This window comes from Mus caroli, unplaced genomic scaffold, assembly GCF_900094665.2.
Source record: "Mus caroli unplaced genomic scaffold, CAROLI_EIJ_v1.1 scaffold_18695_1, whole genome shotgun sequence".
Lineage (NCBI taxonomy): Eukaryota > Metazoa > Chordata > Mammalia > Rodentia > Muridae > Mus > Mus caroli.
In genome coordinates, this window is record NW_018389306.1 from 1 (window position 1) to 19,606 (window position 19,606).

The window sequence follows — 19,606 nt, forward strand, 5'->3', positions numbered from 1 at the left end:
AATGGGAATGGGTGGGTAGGGAAGTTTGGGGGAGGGTATGGGGGACTTTTGTTATAGCATTAGAAATGTAATTGAGAAAATATGTAATAAAAATATTTAAAAAATATATTGCTGGGAGCCACTGAAATACTAAAAATGCTCATTAGCAGTATTTTACATTGCAGGCGTTCTGAATTTTTTTTAAAATAATGTTGATTAAACAGTAAATTATGAATGTTTGTTAATATGTTTTCAGAGATTTAATAATTATAATGAGAATAAAATCATATATAACTAAAAGTCATAAACATTAAGAGTTTTATTGTAAATTTAAAACAATGACAAAAATCACTCTAACAAATATACATTTCTCTCTTTTCAATATTTCTAACAGAAGATATGGCCATAGGACAATATTGCATGTTGCATGAGTTCATTCTGACTGAATTCTCTAAGAAGCTAGACTCTCAGCTGCCTTCTTCCTCTACTTTTATAGGAATTTACGCACTCACTCTGGTAGGAATTTGGGCAGTTCCACATTGAATCAGTAGAGTTTCCACAGCACAAACCCATGTACTACTTCTTCAGCAGTATATACTCCATTAATCTCTGCCATCCCATGGATGTTAACCCAAAAATGTTTGTGAAATTTGCAATAGAAAACAGCCCCATCTCCCACCTTAAATACATGACTTAGCTCTATTTCATCCTCAGTTTTGTGACTGCAAAATGTCACTTGTTAGCAGCAATTTCATATGAACCTCATGTTGCTATCTATAATTCTTTGGTTTACAATATGACCATATTCTCTCAGATTTACAGTTCCTTGATTTCAGAAGTACATATTATTGGTGTAGTTTGTAGATCAGCTCACACCAGCTTCATGATCTCTATATAGCTTGGTAGCATAGGCGTGGTTGATTACCATTTTTATGGTCTTCTTACCCCACAAAACACCCCCACTTATGTTAAAGTTCTTCTTTAATGATTTTTAATTATTATTTTACTTAATAATCTTTCATCCTATTTATTCACTTACTCATTATGTTAAGGTCCTTAGGTTAAAATTTTTTTGATTTTATACTTTGGTACATTTAACAATGTTGCACCCAACTTGGATAATATCACTTCTTAATTCATCATTGTCAGCAAGATCATCAATATGCCACAAAAAATGACTTTAGAACATATTGGACACTTATTTTTTTGTCTGCTGCATTCATGTGTTTCTGGCAATCATCAATCAGCTCCAAAGACCAAGGGAAAATACCCTTCATGATTTACACCATTGATCTGCCAATACTTAACCCCTTGATCTACAACCTACAGAATAAGTGGATCTGAATTGCCCTGAGAAAAATGCTAGAAAGAAAAATCATTCGTGTCAACTAATAAGGATTTACTTATTAAAATAGAGTCATCAAATGATACACTGTTTCAATTACTATTATTTATTTTAATCCATTTGGTAATCTAGGCATTTGTTCCACAATTTGAATATATCTAATTAGATATATTACTGTTTCTTGTATAAATGTGATCAATTATGTATCACAGAAAAAAAAGTAAATGAAATACTGTGAATAGAATCCACATATTTAGTTTATTATATCAATGGCATTAATGTAATGTGTCTTTGATGGTACAGTTGGTTAGAAAACTCTACTTTGCTTATTATAAATGAAGATATTTTTATTGAATGCTATATTTACTTTTAACTAAATTTAGTTTAGCACAGCTTTGTAAATCAAATATTTCATGGTTCACTTATATCCTTACCTTAAGGAAATGATAAAACTAATAACTGTTCTGTCACACTGAAAGATTTAAATGTTTTAGTCTTGATTAGAATTGCTCTGACTAACCATCCCACATGAGATAATGTGTGAATAACTGATTTTCAGAGTTCATTAAATACTTTTAATTATAGAATTTAAAAAATTTTTTTAGTAATTTTTTTAATTAGGTATTTTCTTCATTTACATTTCCAATGCTATCCCAAAAGTCCCCCAGACCCTTCCCCCCTCCCTACCCACCCACTCCCTCTTCTTGGCCCTGGCATTCCCCTGTACTGAGGCATATAAATTTTGCAAGACCAAGGGTCCTCTGTTCCCAATGATGGCCGACTAGGCCATCTATTGATACCTATGCAGCTAGAGACACGAGCTCCGGGGATACTGGTTAGTTCATATTGTTGTTCCTCCTATAGGGTTGCAGACCCCTTTAGCTCCTTGGGTACTTTCTCTAGCTCCTCCATTGGGGGCCCTGTGTTCCATCCAATAGCTGACTGTGAGTATCCACTTCTGTGTTTGCTAGGCCCTGGCAAAGGCTCACAAGAGACAGCTATATCAGGGTCCTTTCAGCAAAATCTTGCTGGTGTAAGCAATGGTGTCAGCATTTGGAGGCTGATTTTTCTTGGTGTTCATACTTTTGAGAAATCGAAAATAAAGAAGTTTGACAATTTATGGTTCAAATATAAAATTTGTGGATTTATGTTAATAGCACTAATCAATACTCCGGTATTACTATTTTCCCTGTCATAAGCTATTCCACCTATGATGAAACATAATCATTGTGGCACATATTCCATCATATATATACATATATATGCATATATATTAATATTTGTGAATATATATGTGTGTGTAAAATGTGCTATATTAAAGGTGGCAACTGAAAAACTCCACATTATTAAGTGTAATAACCTGACTAGCCAGCAGAGTTGTTTTGTTGTATTGATTTATTTCTTTATTGATCCATCCATACATTCAATTTTGCGGGACTGGATAAATAATCAGATTATTCTCCAATTAATCTATTAGTGTTACAATCTTTTTCATAGTCCATATTTTGTTTGTGTAGGACTTCAGATGAAGGTAAGAGGAATAAATGATGTGGCTGCAGTTCTATACAGTTGTCCCTGTATAGTACTCTGGGGGACTCTATCATTAGGTGATATGTTCAAATTGAGTACAGAATAAAATTGAACTTCACTATCTCAACATATTCCTTATTATTCATGATGTCCATATATCTGAGCTTATGGGGATTCTACTATTAATGTATTGTTCATAGATGGGAAAGACACACTAATATAATAAAATCAACATATAATATATAATATACACATATATGCATAAATATATACATTAATGTGCATTAATAAAAATAAATACAAAATAAAATGTAAAACAAAAGCCTTTTATTAAAAACTGAATATGAAAAAAATGAAGATAGTTACTATATATCTAATAAACTGTGATTTGCTAAATTTCAATTCTTTCACTATAATTTACATAATATGCAATACTGTTGCTGATATCTTCAAAAAGTTTTATATTTCATGTAAATTATCAGTTTCTCTATGTAACCACACTAGTAAAACTATTCAATGAATGCATGCCTGTTTCCTATAAAAATTAGCAACAAAGATACTTTTAACACTTTTTAAACATTAAAGAGCTGTATTGTAATGAATGTAATAGTGTTAATTTTATGTTAAATGCTTTGTATTAATTTCAGTGTTTTCTTTCTTTATTACTTACAGAAAAAAAGGGACAAATTATGTAAAGCAAAATAAATTGGTTAGAATCGATGACATATACTTTAGTTACAAATCATTCTGATAGTTTAAGAATTTAGATTGTTCTGTTTTTTAAGTATTTATCCCTGATAGAACTCACCGAATTCTGTAATCACAATGGTGCCCCTATCCTCTTCATTAGACCATTTAATGCTCTCCTGAGTTTCTTAAACTGGGAACAAACTAAGGCAGCTTTAATACTTGTGGAAACTGGTTATGCCACTGGGTTCACTGTTTCTCAATACTAACTGTGGAATGTTCAATGCCTGCTCTGCCCAGTTCCCTAAAATTCCGAAGAAATATCCAGAATCTCATATCACCTCACACCTTCTGGATCAGAGTCATCATTTTCATACAACTGTCCAGTGATCTACATACTCAAAACCTTTATTGGGAGCTGAAAGTTTAGACATGACATGGAATTATTTGAAAAACAACTTGACAATTCAGAGTTAGCACTGATAATTGCTTATTTTCTCATTAGCCTATCTTTAGAATAATGAGAGTCCTAAGGGAAAGTTTATTTCATGGCACACAATATCTGAAGTAGATAAACTCAGGACAGAGGTTCACAACTGCCCAGTTGACTGCATGTTTGAAATTGAATCTGCAGAAGCACAAAGTCCTGGAAGATGATGACTGGAGATGCAGACCAGGGTCAAAGGTACTGCTGCTACTGAGGACTAGGTTTGTCTTCTCAATACCAACTGTAGAATGTTCAATGCCAGCTTTGCCCAATTTCCGGATTAGAACTATTGACAAGCAGCAATTAAAACTTGATATTTAGAATCTCAGGAAAAGTAACATAGTGTGTTTGTTTTACATACTCAAATGTCTTATTTAGGACTATGAGGAGTGGATCTATCACTGTCAGAAGTCAGGCAAAAATAGCTGAATATCCTTAATCATTCTTCCAATTATTTCCTTATACTGGAAAAGTGCAACAAAACAGTAATGAGGCAGACATTAATTACTGAGGATACAGAAAAATAAGTCCAAGTAGCCATCTGGTTAGCAGTGTACTTTATTTCACCAGGAAGTGCAAGGTTCAGAAATGGCAACATCTTAAGGACATTGTAGAAAGGATGAATCTATTTAAAGATTTTGAGAATCCCACCCTGTCAGTAACAGTTTTAGACAGGGTGTAAAAGGATATACATCCTTACCATGTAATAAAGGAATACTGTCTAGTAACACTCTTGAAAGTAGAATAAATATCATTCTAAAATGTGGACAGTTAATTAATATAATTTAGGAACTGTAAATAGCCAAATGTGTCCATCACAGAGCTAGACAGTTGTATGAATGAAGAGTCGAGGAGGAAAAGAGAGTGAACAGTTTTTGGTTTACATATAAACTAGAAAGGAATAGTTTCTCTAGATCTTTGAAAACAAATTATCAACAGACTTAAGATGCAGTTATAGACCATGAGCTTGAATTTTTCCCCCATTTTCAAACAAGCAACTTTCATAATATTCCTGTATGATTATTAAAGTGTAACATTTATGTTTTCAAATATCAAAAACTCTCTTATAACATGTTAATTTCAAAACCAATTTGCAAGTTAAGAAATTTGTCCATGTTTAATTTATTTCCATGTTTTTATGTAATAAATAATTGTAGCTATTTGGTATTAAACTTCTATTGTAATATGTATGAATTTAAGTTATTTTTGTCCTTATGGATAAGGTTATAGTAACTTTGTAGAAATGCTGGCCATAACGTATATTTCTTACCATGAGAAATGGATAATGTCCTTGAAATTTAAGTTGAAAACCTGTCATGCACTCTTAATCAGTGATTCATACTATGATGAATATAATTTACATAATTAATCTCATTTACAAGATTAGACATATGCTTCTACTTTACAGAATTACTAGACTAGTAAACTAGATTTTGGTTAGGTACATAATTTCAACTTAATATAATTAAATATTACAAGTTTTTTACTTTTATTTTATTCTGGTAAAATAAACTGGGGCAAAAATGAATTTCCATTGAAAAATATTAAATCTATAGGCATTTAAATAATTGAATTGTGAAACATTTTTATAAAATATAGTATTCTAAATATATTAGCAGCAAATCTTTGAGTAATGAAAACATTGATTAGTATCAAAAATTTGGGGTTGTGAATTTACTCAAATTTTATTATGCAACATTACTGAAAATATTAGTACACCCCTTTATTTTATGTAAGCCCATGAATATGAAGTAATAATCAATTCAAGTACAACTTTTATTGTCTTTTCTTTCTAGTTTTATTTATCTTGTAAATTTCTTCACATATTTAGAATCTAATTTTTATTTAATTTATTATAGTAAGGCAGATTTAGGCTGTGAATTCTTTAAAGCAGAGAAGATTTTACAATTGTTTGTAATGCTACAGTGACCTAAGGTCATTGCAATTTCCTGTGTAATATAGCAATATTTAGAGAGAGATGGTGATGAAGAGTCTGAGAGAGATCTAGATGGAAGGAAATAGTGACAGGGGAAGAATGTGACAGAAATTGTCTTTGAAGCATGATATTAGAATTATTTTACACAATCTAATGGCTCCCAAGTGCACACCTATTTTAATTTTTTCATAATTTTATAGTTTCTTCCTTAATTTTTAGGAAGTACAGACTTCCACATACTACCGGAAGATATTTCTATTTATGAAATTTTTCATATTGTTAAAAATTCTATATTAAATAAGTTTTGAGAGGTAAATAAATAATTTTGATATTTTAATGATTATATAAGCTACTCATCTATCTACAGTAAAATGTAAATTTCAAAGATAATAATGAGGAAGAAGGTTTGGCCACCAGCTTCATGTAACTGAGGTTAGAATGTGGAAGTTTGATATACTATTAGAATTCAGTGAGCTTAGAAAGAGAATAGATCTACTTATTTACAGCTGTGGAGGAGAGCTTGAGAAGAGCTACAGATTCAAAAGGAGATGTTTGGCACAAATTCAGTACTTTTTTGGTGATAAGGTTAAGACTAAACAAAAAAAAATACAAAACATTTATTCTTCATGAATACGTTTACATATTTGCCAATTTACAAAATTTTTATTAATTATGTAAATATTTTATGTGATATAAGAATAACAATATGAAGAAATAAATTAATACATACTTCATATTAATATGTGCTTTACATCTCAGGGAAAAGCAACTACAAAGGTTACTGTCTTATACATTAAGGTACTAGTCGTTCATCAATGGAAGAAGATGCCCTTGGTCCTGAGAAGGTTATATGCCCTAGTATAGGACAGTGCCATGGCCTGGAAGCAAGAGTGGTTGGGTTGGTGAGCAGGGAGGAGGGGGAGAGGATAGGGGATTTTTGGAGAGGAAACTAGGAAAGGGGATAACATTTGAAATGTAAATAAAGAAAATAACTAATAAAAATCATTAAAAAGGGAAGAAAGAAAGAAAGAAAGAAAGAAAGAAAGGAAGAAAGAAAGAAAGAAAGGAAGAAAGAAAGAAAGAAAGAAAGAAAGAAAGAAAGAAAGAAAGAAAGAAAGAAAGAAAGAAAGAAAGAAAGAAAGAAAGAAAGAAAGAAAGAAAAAAGGCAGGCACAAACTGGACAGACAAGATGACTCATAGGATAAATGCTCTTGTCACACAATCCTGATTACCTGAATTCTCATTCTATACTCTCATGTTTGAAAGAGAAAAGATGTTGTTCAAACTTATTCTCTGTCATTCAATGTGCACTACAACATACCTGTGCATACAGACTTCATATAATGAAACATGTAATGATAAAAAGTACAGTATATTAAAATGGAAGTTAAAGCACCTGCTAATAGTATATGTGCATATCAAATTAGAGAGGTTCAAGAAGAAAGCTCAGTATTGAGCTTTTTATATATCCTGAGTTTTTTTATTTCATTGTGTTTAGTCTGTTAAGATGCATTTTTTATAACATTGGGCTATAATAATTTTTACCATAAATTCTGAAATGACCCAAAATAAACAAAGGTTGCCTTAAAGTACTATATTGGTACCTTAAATACTATGATATTATATATTTCACATACATGTGAAATCTACTAATTGAATTATAAAAAACCTATACATGAGTCTTTGAGGTCTGATAATTTTACCCTACTGAACATAAAAGAACACTATTATTATGAGTTGTTCTCTCACTAAACCTTTCTTCAATTCTCTCGGAGCTATTTGAAAGGCCTAGTATATTAAGTTTATTTGGATTTTATTGCATTGAATTCTGGATATTTGCTGTGAATTTGTTCATATTTTATAGTATTTGTGTTTCATTATTTTAATTTTAGAAATTCCATTGAACTATGTTTTACTGTAAGGACACAAAGTAATAAAGTAGAAATACAGAATACATTGTTTGACATACAGAGACTAGCTTATGGTCCTGCATTTATACCAGACAGAACAGATTTAGAACAGTACAGTTGGAAAAGGGGAATATAGTTTATTGAAAATAGGTGTGACTCAAGTTTGAAAATTAAAGTAAGAAAAACATAACAAGCATTTTAGTCCATGTATTCCTATACTTTGCTCAATAGTTAATAGGATAGTATTTACAAAGTCATTGGGCCAGTGAATAACTAAGCAATATAATAAAAATGAACAAACAAAATGCATTATGCAGTGCTTCAAAATAGTCAGTGTCTAATTTGGAATAGTATAATCTTTAATATGCATTGATAGAAATTTTTACATGTTTAAAAAACATGTCTTTGGTGTAACAACAGTGTCTGGGATTTTTAAATTTGTGTACAGAAAAGAGGGACCCATTCACCCAAGATGGTGGATGATTACAAGGGACAGCGTCAAATATAATGTATTCCATTATAAATTATAAATGCTAATCAGAATTACCTTCTATACTAGAAATAAAATTGAATATTTGGGTTCATTCCTACTAAGGCTTTAATCGTAAATGAATAAAGCTTAAAACATATTTCATAGGCTTTGTGCATAAAACTGTTCCCATTTATCTTGGAAAACACTGAGAAGCCTATACTTGAAATGAATGGCAGATTTGTCTTCACACTTATAATATGCTGTCAAGCCAGCTTTACACATTTTCAAGGTTTTAAAATTTACTCCACTAATGCATGCTCTTTGATTTGTCTGGATATCCCTTGTATACATGTGGCATTGCTACAACTTTTCAAAAGCCATTCTTATATACTTGTAGGAATGTGTCTCATTTTGATTTCATTGATGTTGAATCATTATTGGCATATGTTCATAAACATATTTACACTTCACATATTGACATGTCTTATCTATAGGTTTTTATTTTTCATTAACACTCTCATTTCACTTTAAACATTGTTGTCTTTAGAGTATAAGTATTGCAGATATTTAGGGCATTTCATATTAGTCCTATGGCAGATTCATTTAGTCATTATTGGTTCGTCTCCTCATTTTCATCCCTTTAAGCTTTAAAACCCTTTACTTAACTCTTCCTTTCATACACATACTTTGATCATATTCACTCTCCTTCCCCAAACATTTCCCAGGTCCCTCTCTTTCCCTTCCTTTGCAGTTCTATCCTGTTGTCACCATTTTCCCATTGTAGTCAATTTGTTCCGTCCATATATTTATGGATATATGATTTCCCTCTCTTATATGGTCAACTTGTCTGGTACTCCACTTTAGAGAAAACTGACATGCCCTCTCTCAGCAGTTATACAGTGTCAATAGCTCCTCAGCTGAGGTGATCTCTGTGTGGAACTCACCTTTCTCTGCTGGCACATAGGCTGACTTTGGCTCACACTGTTCCTGTGCATGCTTGCACAATCACTGTGAGGTTTAGGAGCATCTGTTTTGCTGTGCCCAGACATATGATTTCTGTTTTCTTTATTTGTGTGTGTGAGGTTCTAAGCAACATTGAAGTTGAAGTCTTCTAGAGCTATCAAAAATTTAATAAGTGTCTACTTAAATCTATGAGCTTTCTTGAAATTTATGTTATTATTTATGCAAGGTTTAAATATTTGCATTTTAAAAACATTTATTTCCCCTTTTTACTTTTGAATTATTAAAGTCTAATTCAGTTTGGAATTTCCTGTATATTCAGAATCAATAATTGATTCACAATTCAATAGGATAGAGGATAATAGTTATACGTTCCCCTAATTAACCTCATTCTGCATGGCAATACTTCTTAGGGCACAACGTATAAATGGGAAAGGAAGAGCTGAGTTACGTCTGTTTCTAAAATTTTAATATGTAGAAATATCCATTTTTTCATTTGAGAGAATATCAATAGAGCCTAACAACAAAATAATACTGCAGATTTTCTGAGTAATAAGATACTAACAATATTAATTTCTTTATAAATAATAAAAATGCATTGTATTAGCTAACAGTGTCATTGATAAATAATGGGAGTGAATATGGGCACATTGTCTTAATGGCTTCACTATGTAACCAACAGTGACTGACTTTGCTCCTCTTAAGAATTGTTCCACAACACCCAGATATAGCTGTCTCTTCTGAGACTATGCCAGGACCTAGCAAACACAGAAGTGGATGCTCACAGTCACCTAGTGGATGGATCACAGTGCTCCCAATGGAGGAGCTAGAGAAAGTACCCAAGGAGCTAAAGGGATCTGCAACCCTATAGGTGGAACAACATTATGAACTAACCAGCATCCCCCGGAGCTCTTGACTTTAGCTGCATATGTATCAAAAGATGGCCTAGTCCGCCATCACTGGAAAGAGAGGCCCATTGGACTTGCAAACTTTATATGCCCCAGTACAGGGGAACACCAGGGCCAAAAAAATGGGAATGGGTGGGTAGGGAAGTGGGGGAAAGGATATGGGGGACTTTTGGGATAGCATTGGAAATGTAATTGAGGAAAATACATAATAAAAAAAATCAAAAATTAAAAAAAAAGAATTGTTCCACAAAAAATGTGGAGAATATATTGAAGAACGGTGGGTATGGGGGTGGGGGGGGACTAAAAATCTAGCAAGATGTCTATCAGTACTTTTTTTGTTTTTGTGATAATGTATTCTGACAAAAGCAAAAAAAAAAAAAGAATTGGTCCACAAGACAAATCCCCTTCCAAGTAGTACCATATGTCCACTACTTAATCCTAGAATTACCATGTGACCAATAATTAATAATAGTCTCATCATGAGTCAAATACGTAATTTAGTAGCACCATGTTTACAGTATTGAATACAATGATTCGCTACATGTAAATCAATTTTCACATTTTGATACATAAAGACCTTAAGTATATTAGGAATTGGAAAAATGGGAATGTCTAAAAATAAGCGCTCTGAAGATCCCTAGAAACAGTATATTTTGGATAATCACTGTATTTTAGGAAAAGCTTACATTCTCAACACAGGTACTTTCACTCACTAATACAAACTCTAAATTTTAATTTTGAGACTTAGCTATGAAAGAATGAAAAATTTTAAAACTTAAATTCAGTGATAGTATTTTACATGAAGTACAATCTTAACTTCTAAGTATATATAACACAAGATAAATTTATTTATCAAAGGTGATAAAGTAAAGGTAATTATATACATGAAAATGGCTAACTGACCGAGAAGAACCTAATCACCTACCCTGGATGCATGACTCAGCTCTATTTTGTCATCATTTTTGGCACAGCAGAGAGCTACACATTAGCTGCAATGGCATATGACCGCTATGTTGCCATCTGTAACCCCTTGGTTTACAATATAGCCATGTCCTCTCAGATTTACTGTTCTCTGATTTCAGGGGTATATATTTTTGCGATGTTCTGTGCATCAGTAAACATGGGCTTTATGTTGAGGATCCAGTTCTGCAAATCAGATGTAATCAACCACTATTTCTGTGATTTCCTTCCCCTCTTGAAACTTGCATGCTCTAATACATATGTCAGTGAAATGTTGATTCTGGTTTTTGGTACACTGAATATCTTTGTCCCAATGCTGACCATTATTACTTCCTACACGTCCATTATTTCCAGCATCCTCCGCATTCGCTCTAGGGAGAGCAGGTCGAAAGCCTTTAGTACTTGCAGTTCCCACATCTCTGCTGTTGCTATCTTCTATGGTTCTACAGCATTTGTGTACTTACAGCCATCACGAGTGAGTTCAATGGACCAAGGGAAAGTGTCCTCTGTGTTTTATACTACTGTTGTGCCCATGCTGAACCCCTTGATCTACAGCCTGGGGAATAAGGATGTCAGTGTTGCACTGAAGAAAATACTTGAAAGAAAAAAATTCATGTAAGCAGAAGTCATGTGTAGATTATTTATTAGACCAAACTATTTAAAAACACATAGATTTGATTGATACTATTTATTTTATCCTACCATACACTATAATTACTCATTTGCTAGGACCTTTGGTAATTTTTATTATTACAAATTTCAACTTTAAATTTCAAGCACTTATCTCATAATCATCTCATAAACAGCAAAATCAACAAATAATATGGAAGATATAAATCCTTATGCCCATACTGGATTGTCTTTCATGATACACAATGTTTTTCATATAAATAACTTTTGAAATAATGAAGTTTTAATTACAACAAAGTGCTTCTTTTTATTCAATTTTATTTCATTTTTGATAACTGTATGTAAGGCCTGTAAATATATTATTCCCCTCATCTCCTTATAATTCACTCCCATGGTCCCCCTGCTCTCACTCGAATTAATGTCTTCTTCTCCTTTTATTCTTATATACCCATAGGAAATCTTATACTGTTCTCAGGATCATTAATTTCCCTATTTCTTTATCTTGGAATAGAGTCCCTGTGATTTTTTAAAGCTTTAATATTGGAAGTGAATACAAAAGAGTGACATATTATTCTTTTCTAACTAGGAGATGAATGAAAACTAGGTATGATTCAATATATGGAAATCCATCAACATCATCCACTATATAAACAAACTTAAAGAAAATAATTACAAGATAATCTCATTAGATGCTGAAAAAGCCTATAACAAAAAATGCAACATCCTTTCAGATGAAATGGCTTGGAAAGATCAGGAATTCTAGGGACATACTTAAACATATTAAAAGCAAGATACAGCAAACCAATACCCAACATCAAATTAAAAGGTGAGAATCTTGTAGAAATGCTACTAAAATCAGGGATGATACAAGGCTGTCCATTCCCTTCCTATTTATTTAATATAGTACTTGAAGGTCAAACAATAGCAATTAGACTGCAAAAGGGCATCAAAGGGATACAAATCAGAAAGGAAGAAGTCAAGGTATCACTATTTGCAGATGATATAATAGTATATGTAAGCAACCCCAAAAATTATACCAGAGGATTTCTATTGCTGATAAGCAACTTTAGCAAAGTTTCTGGATATAAAATTAACTCAAACAAAGCAGTAGTATTCCTCTACACAAAGGATAAAAGGACTGAGAATGAAATTATGGACATGTCACCCTTCATTATAGTCACAAATAATATAAAATATCTTGGTGTAACTCTAACCAAGCAAGTGATTGATTCATATGACAAGAACTTCAAGTCTCTGAAGAAAGAAATTGAAGACCTCAGAAGATGGAAAGATCTCCCAGGCCCATGCATCAGTAGGATTAACATTGTAAAAATGGCCACCTTACCAAAAGCATTCTAAAGACTCAATACAATTCCCATCAAAATTCCAACTCAATTCTTCATAGGGATAGAAAGAACAATTCTCACTTTTGTCTGTAATAAGAAAAAAATCCAGGATACTGAAAACAATTCTCAATAACAAAAGAAATTCTGGGAGTATCACCATCTCAAACTACAGAGCAATCGTGATCGAAAACCTCATCATATTTGTACAGAGACAAACAGGTAGATCAATGGAATACACTTGAAGACCTAGAAATGAACCCACACTCTTATGGTCACATGATCTTTGACAAAGAATCCAAAACTACCCTTTGGAAAAAGGACATTTTAAATGGTGCTGGTTAAACTGGCTCAGGTTCTAAGATCAATTGACAAATGGGACCTCATGAAACTGTAAAACTTCTGTAAGCAAAGGACACTGTCAACAGAACAAAATGGCAACATAAATATTGGTTAAAAAAAAATCTTTACCAACCCTACATCCTATAGAGGGTGTCAGTCAGTGCCTGCTCAGCCACTGGGCATGACCTCTTGTGGAGTCAGAATGCATGGAGTTTGCCTGCATTTACACACCCCACAGGAGGACTGTAGGGAAGCACTAAGACACTGCTCCAGGGTGGGAAAGTGCATTATGACTTGTGGGAATGCCAGGGCTGTTTTGTGGGGGGTTTTTTGTTTTTTGGTTTTTTGTTTGTTTGGTTTTTTTGGTCGGGTTGGGGCTGTCCCGAGGCCTGCAATGAGGCCAGGGTTGTGTGGTTCTCTAACTCTTGGACATTTAGGCAATTCTGAGAGTTAAGGAAGAGCAGAGAATGGAGTCAGGGGCCTGTGGACTCTGGACAGCACCTAGCCTTGTGTGTGGGTTGGTGAGCAGGTATTGTTGATATTTTAGGGTGGATGGGATTCCAGGCTTTCAGAGGGGAAACCAGGAAAGGGATAACATTTGAAATGTAAATAAAGAAAATATCTTATAAAATTTTTCAAAAAAAGATATTTTTTATAATATTAAGTGCTATGTTTTATTGAATGTCATAGTTTTATTTATATGTTACATGCTCTCTATTAATTTGAGTATTTACTCTGTTTATTGTTTACAAAAGAAAAAATAAGGGAAACTTATAAAGAGCAAAATAAAATGGCTACAGCAGAAGACACTTTAGACTTTTATTATTATTATTATTTTTACACTCCAGATTTTATTCCCCTCTCAGTCTACTCTCCTACTGTTCCACATTCCATATCTTCTCCATGTCCCCCTGTCTCCAAGAGCATGTTGGATGTCCCCACCCCACCCTACCCCTACCCCACAAGACCTCTAAACTCCCTGGGGCCTCCGGTCTCTTGAGGGTTACATGCATTTTCTCTGTCTGACCCCAGACTTGGAAACCCCCTGCTCTATATATTTTGGGGGCCTCATATCAGCTGGCATATGCTGCCTGGTTGGTGATCCAGTGTTTGAGAGATCTCTGGAGCCAATATTAATTGAGTCTGCTGGTTCTCCTACAGGGTTGCCCCCCTCCTCAGCTTCTTCAAGTTTTTCCCTAATTCAGCCACAGGGGGCAGCTGCTTCAGTCCATTGGTTGGGTGCCAATATTTGCATCTGACTCTTTCAGCTTCTTGTTGCATCTTTCAGAGGCTAGTCATGATAGGTTCCTTTTTGTAAGCACACTTATAGAGTCAGTAATAGTGTCAGGCCTTGGAGCTTCCCCATGAGCTGAATCCCACTTTGGGCCTGTCGCTGAACCTTCCTTTCCTCAGGCTCTTCTCCATTTCCATGCCTGCAGTTCTTTTAGACAGGAATGATTATAGTTTGGGATTTTCCCTGTGGGATGGCTACCACATCCCTCTCTTTATGCCATGTCTTTCTGCTGGATGTGGGCTTTACAAGTAACTTCTCTCCACTGTAAGGTCCCTTTCTTGGAGTACTGAGAGTCTCTCACCTCCTGGGGCTCTGGTTCATTCTGAAGGTTCCCTCACTTCCTGTTTTCATTCTTTCTGGCCCTCAGGGCTTCAGTTCTTTTTCCTCACCCAATACCAGATTATGTTCCCCTCTCCCCCCTCCCTCAACTTTCCCTGCCTGGTCCCTCCCTCCTTCCTTCCTTCCACCCCTCCCTCCCCTTCTGTCCCCTCCCTCCCCCATCCTGGTTGCTTTCTTCTCCCTCCCATGTGGGACTGAGGCATCCTAACTTGGGCCTTTCAGTTTGTTAATCTTTTAGAGTTCTGTAGACTATATCTTGGATATTCTGTACATTTTTGGTTTTGAAAAATATCCACTTATTAGAGATTACATACCACACATGTTTTTTCAGGTCTGAGTTACCTCACATAGAATGTTATTTTCTAGTTCCATTCATTTGCCTACTCAGATATTAAGACACTTTAGTCTTACAAGTCACTTTGATAGTTTAAATTTTCTATTGTTTTGGTTTCTATTTAGTCAAGAAACAATTCAAATGCTTCTATAGTCCCATTCATTCCCCATCCATTTTCATTTAGAGAATTCTACTTTTTCCAATGGTTTCTTAAATTGGGAAGAAATTAATGCAGTTTGTGTTGTTGGGGAAACTCTTAATAATATTCATGTGAATATGTTTATTATTTAAGTTATGTTATGCTTATAATTAATACCATATAACTCATTCAGAAATGTGTTATTCTATCTAAAACATGGTTACATCTTATGTACTCTGTTGTGTCAGCCAAAGACTCCTAAGATATTTCCAGAATCTCACTCTTACCCATACCTACTTGATTATAGCGAACTTTTTAACACAGTTCTTCAGTGATCCACATACTCAAAACACTTTATTAGGATTTGAAAAACAGAAATGACAGAAATCTTTTTAAATAATAACTTAGCAATTGGGCAACTGGCACTGATAATAGTTATTTTTGCCAAGAGCATATTTCTAGAATAATCAAAGTCCTTCGAGAATGTTTATTTCCTGACATATAATACCTGAAGAACTTAAGTAAAGCAGAGCTTAATAACTGCTCAAGTGACTGTGGGTTTCAGAAATTGAATCTGAAGAGGCACACACTGAGTCGTGGAAGAAGATGACTTGAGATGTGAACTAGGCTCAACAGTACTGATATCATTGAAGACTAGGCTTGTCTTCTCAATACTAACTGGAAAATATTTCTACAAATTCCAGGATTAGTACCATTTGGGACCAGCAAATAAAAAATGACATTGAGAATATCAGGAGAGGTAAGGTGAGCATGTTTGTCTCACATACTAACTCTTGTCACTTAGGACTATACGGTATGGAACAATCATTGTGAAAAATAATCAGAAATAGCTGAATATCTCCATTAATTAACCAATTATTCTCTTATTCTAGTGTACCATAAAAAACTATAAAAGGGGAGATGTGTATTACCAAGGAAACTTTCAAACATATAAAAGTTATCATTCATTTAGAAGTATAGTTTAGCAAGATAGCCATTAGTAAAAATGGCTATCTTGCCAAAAGCAATATACAGATTCAATGCAATCCCCATCAAAATTCAACTCAATTCATCAACTAATTAAAAAAGGCAATCTGCAAATTCATCTGGAAAAACAAAAACCTAGCATAGCAAAAATTCTTCTCAAGGATAAAAGAACCTCAGGTGGAATCACCATGCCTGACCTAAAGCTTTACAACAGAGCAATTGTGATAAAAACTGCATGGTACTGGTATAGTGACAGACAAGTACACCAATGGAATAGAATTGAAGACCCAGAAATGAACCGACACACCTATGGTCACTTGATCTTCAACAAGGGAGCTAAAATCATCCAGTGGAAGAAAGACAGCATTTTCAACAAATGGTGCTGGCACAACTGACTGTTATCATGTAGAAGAAAGGGAATCGATCCATACCTATCTCCTTGAACTAAGGTCAAATCTAAGTGGATCAAGGAACTTCACATAAAACCAGAGACACTGAAACTTATAGGGGAGAAAGTGAGGAAAATCCTTGAAGATATGGGCACAGGGGGAAAATGGCTGAATAGAACAGCAATGGCTTGTGCTATAAGATCGAGAACTGACAAATGGGACCTCATGAAACTGCAAAGCTTCTGCAAGGCAAAAGACACCGTCAATAAGAAAAAAAGACCACCAACAGATTGCGAAAGGATCTTTACCTACCCTAAATCTGATAGGGAACTAATATCCAATATATATAAAGAACTCAAGAAGGTAGACTCCAGAAAATCAAACAACCCATTAAAAAATGGGGCTCAGAAATGAACAAAGAATTCTCACCTGAGGAATACCGAATGGGAGAGAAGCACCTGAAAAAATGTTCAGGATCCTTAATCATCAGGGAAATGCAAATCAAAACAACCCTGAGATTCCATCTCACACTAGTCAGAATGGCTAAGATCATAAATTCAGGTGACTGCAGATGCTGGCGAGGATGTGGAGAAAGAAGAACACTCCTCCATTGTTGGTGGGATTGCAAGCTTGTACAACCACTCTGAAATCAGTCCTGCGGTTCCTTAGAAAATTGGACATAGTACTACCAGAGGATCCACCAATACCTCTCCAGGGCATATATCCAGAAGACGTCCCAACCGGTAAGAAGGGCACTATGTTCATAGCAGCCTTATTTATATTTGCCAGAATCTGGAAAGAACCCAGATGCCCCTCAACAGAGGAATGGATACAGAAAATGTGGTACATTTACACAATGGAGTACTACACAGCTATTAAAAAGAATGAATTTATTAAATTCCTAGGAAAATGGATGGACCTGGAGGGCATCATCCTACATGAGGTAACACAATCACAAAGGAACTCACAAAATATGTACTCACTGATAAGTGGATATTAGCCCAAAACTTAGGATACCCAAGATATAAGATACAATTTGCTAAACNCATGAAACTCAAGAAGAATGAAGACCAAAGTGTGGANACTNTGCCCNTTNTTAGAATTGGGAACAAAACACCCATGGAAGGANTTACAGAGACAAANTTTGGAGCTGTGATGAAAGGATAGACCAATTAGAGACTGCCATATCCAGGGATCCATCACATAAACCGCTTCCAAACGCTGACAGCATTGCATACACTAGCAAGATTTTGCTGAAAGGTCCCAGATATAGCTGTCTTTTGTGAGCCTATGCAGGGGCCTAGCAAACACAGAAGTGGATGCTCACAGTCAGCTATTGGATTGATCACAGGACCCCCAATGGAGGAGCTAGAGAAAGTACCCAAGGAACTAAAGGGATCTGCAACCCTATAGGTGGAAAACCATTATGAACTAACCAGTACTCCTGAGCACTTAACTCTAGCTGAATATGTATCAAAAGATGGCCTAGTCAGCCATCACTGGAAATAGACGCCCATTGGACACGCAAACTTTATATGTCCCAGTACAGGGGAACGCCAGGGCCAACAAAATGGGAATGGGTGTGTAGGGCAGTGGGGGAAGGTTATGGGGGACTTTTGGGATAGCATTGGAAATGTAATTGAGGAAAATACATAATAAATAAAAGAAAGAAAAAGAAAAAGAAAAAAAAAGACAATCTGCAAATTCATCTGGAATAACAAAAAACCTAGGCTAGCAAAAACTCTTCTCAAGGATAAAAGAACCTCTGGTGGAATCACCACGCCTGACCTACATAACAATTGTGATAAAAACTGCATGGTACTGATATAGCGACAGACAAGTAGACCAATGGAATAGAATTGAAGACCCAGAAATGAACCCACACACCTATGGTAACTTGATCTTTGACAAGGGAGCAAAAACCATCCAGTGGAAAAAACACAGCATTTTCAACAAAAGGTGCTGGCACAACTGGTGGTTATCATGTAGAAGAATGCAAATTGATCCATGCCTTTCTCCTTTTACTAAGGTCAAATCTAAGTGGATTAAGGAACTCCACATACAACCAGACACACTGAAACTTATAGAGGAGAAAGTAGGGAAAAACCTACTTTCTAGTAAGGAAGATATGGGTACAGGGGAAAAAATTCCTGAATAGAACAGCAATGGCTTGTTCTGTAAGATCGAGAATTGACAAATGGGACCTCATAAAATTGCAAAGCTTCTGCAAGACAAAAGACACCGACAATAAGACAAAAAGACCACCAGGTGATTGGGAAAGGTTCTTTACCTATCCTAAATTAGAGAGGGAACTAATATCCAATATATATAAAGAATTCTATAAGGTGGTGGTCTCCAGAAAATTGAATAAGCCGATTAAAATATGGGGCTCAGAGCTAAACAAAGAATTCTCACCTGAGTAATACAATTGGCTAAGAAGCACCAGAAAAAATGTTCAACATCCTTAATCATCAGGGAAATGCAAATCAAAACAACACTGAGATCTCACCTCACACCTGTCAGAGTGGCTAAGATCAAAAACTCAGGTGACAGCAGATGCTGGCGAGGATGTGGAGAAAGAGGAACACTCCTCCATTGTTGGTGGGATTGCAAGCTTGTACAACCACTCTGGAAA

At 34.7% G+C, this 19,606-nt stretch overlaps 1 protein-coding gene across 1 annotated transcript; it reads left to right on the forward strand.

The window, feature by feature from the left end:
• Nucleotides 1-11,124: 11,124 nt before the first annotated feature.
• LOC110288027 (olfactory receptor 1537-like) lies at nucleotides 11,125-11,793 on the forward strand (the record flags this gene model as incomplete). The annotated part of the gene is made up of 1 exon (XM_021154484.1): nucleotides 11,125-11,793. A coding segment is annotated over one exon (669 nt), but the record flags the coding sequence as incomplete, so codon positions are not given.
• Nucleotides 11,794-19,606: the final 7,813 nt, after the last annotated feature.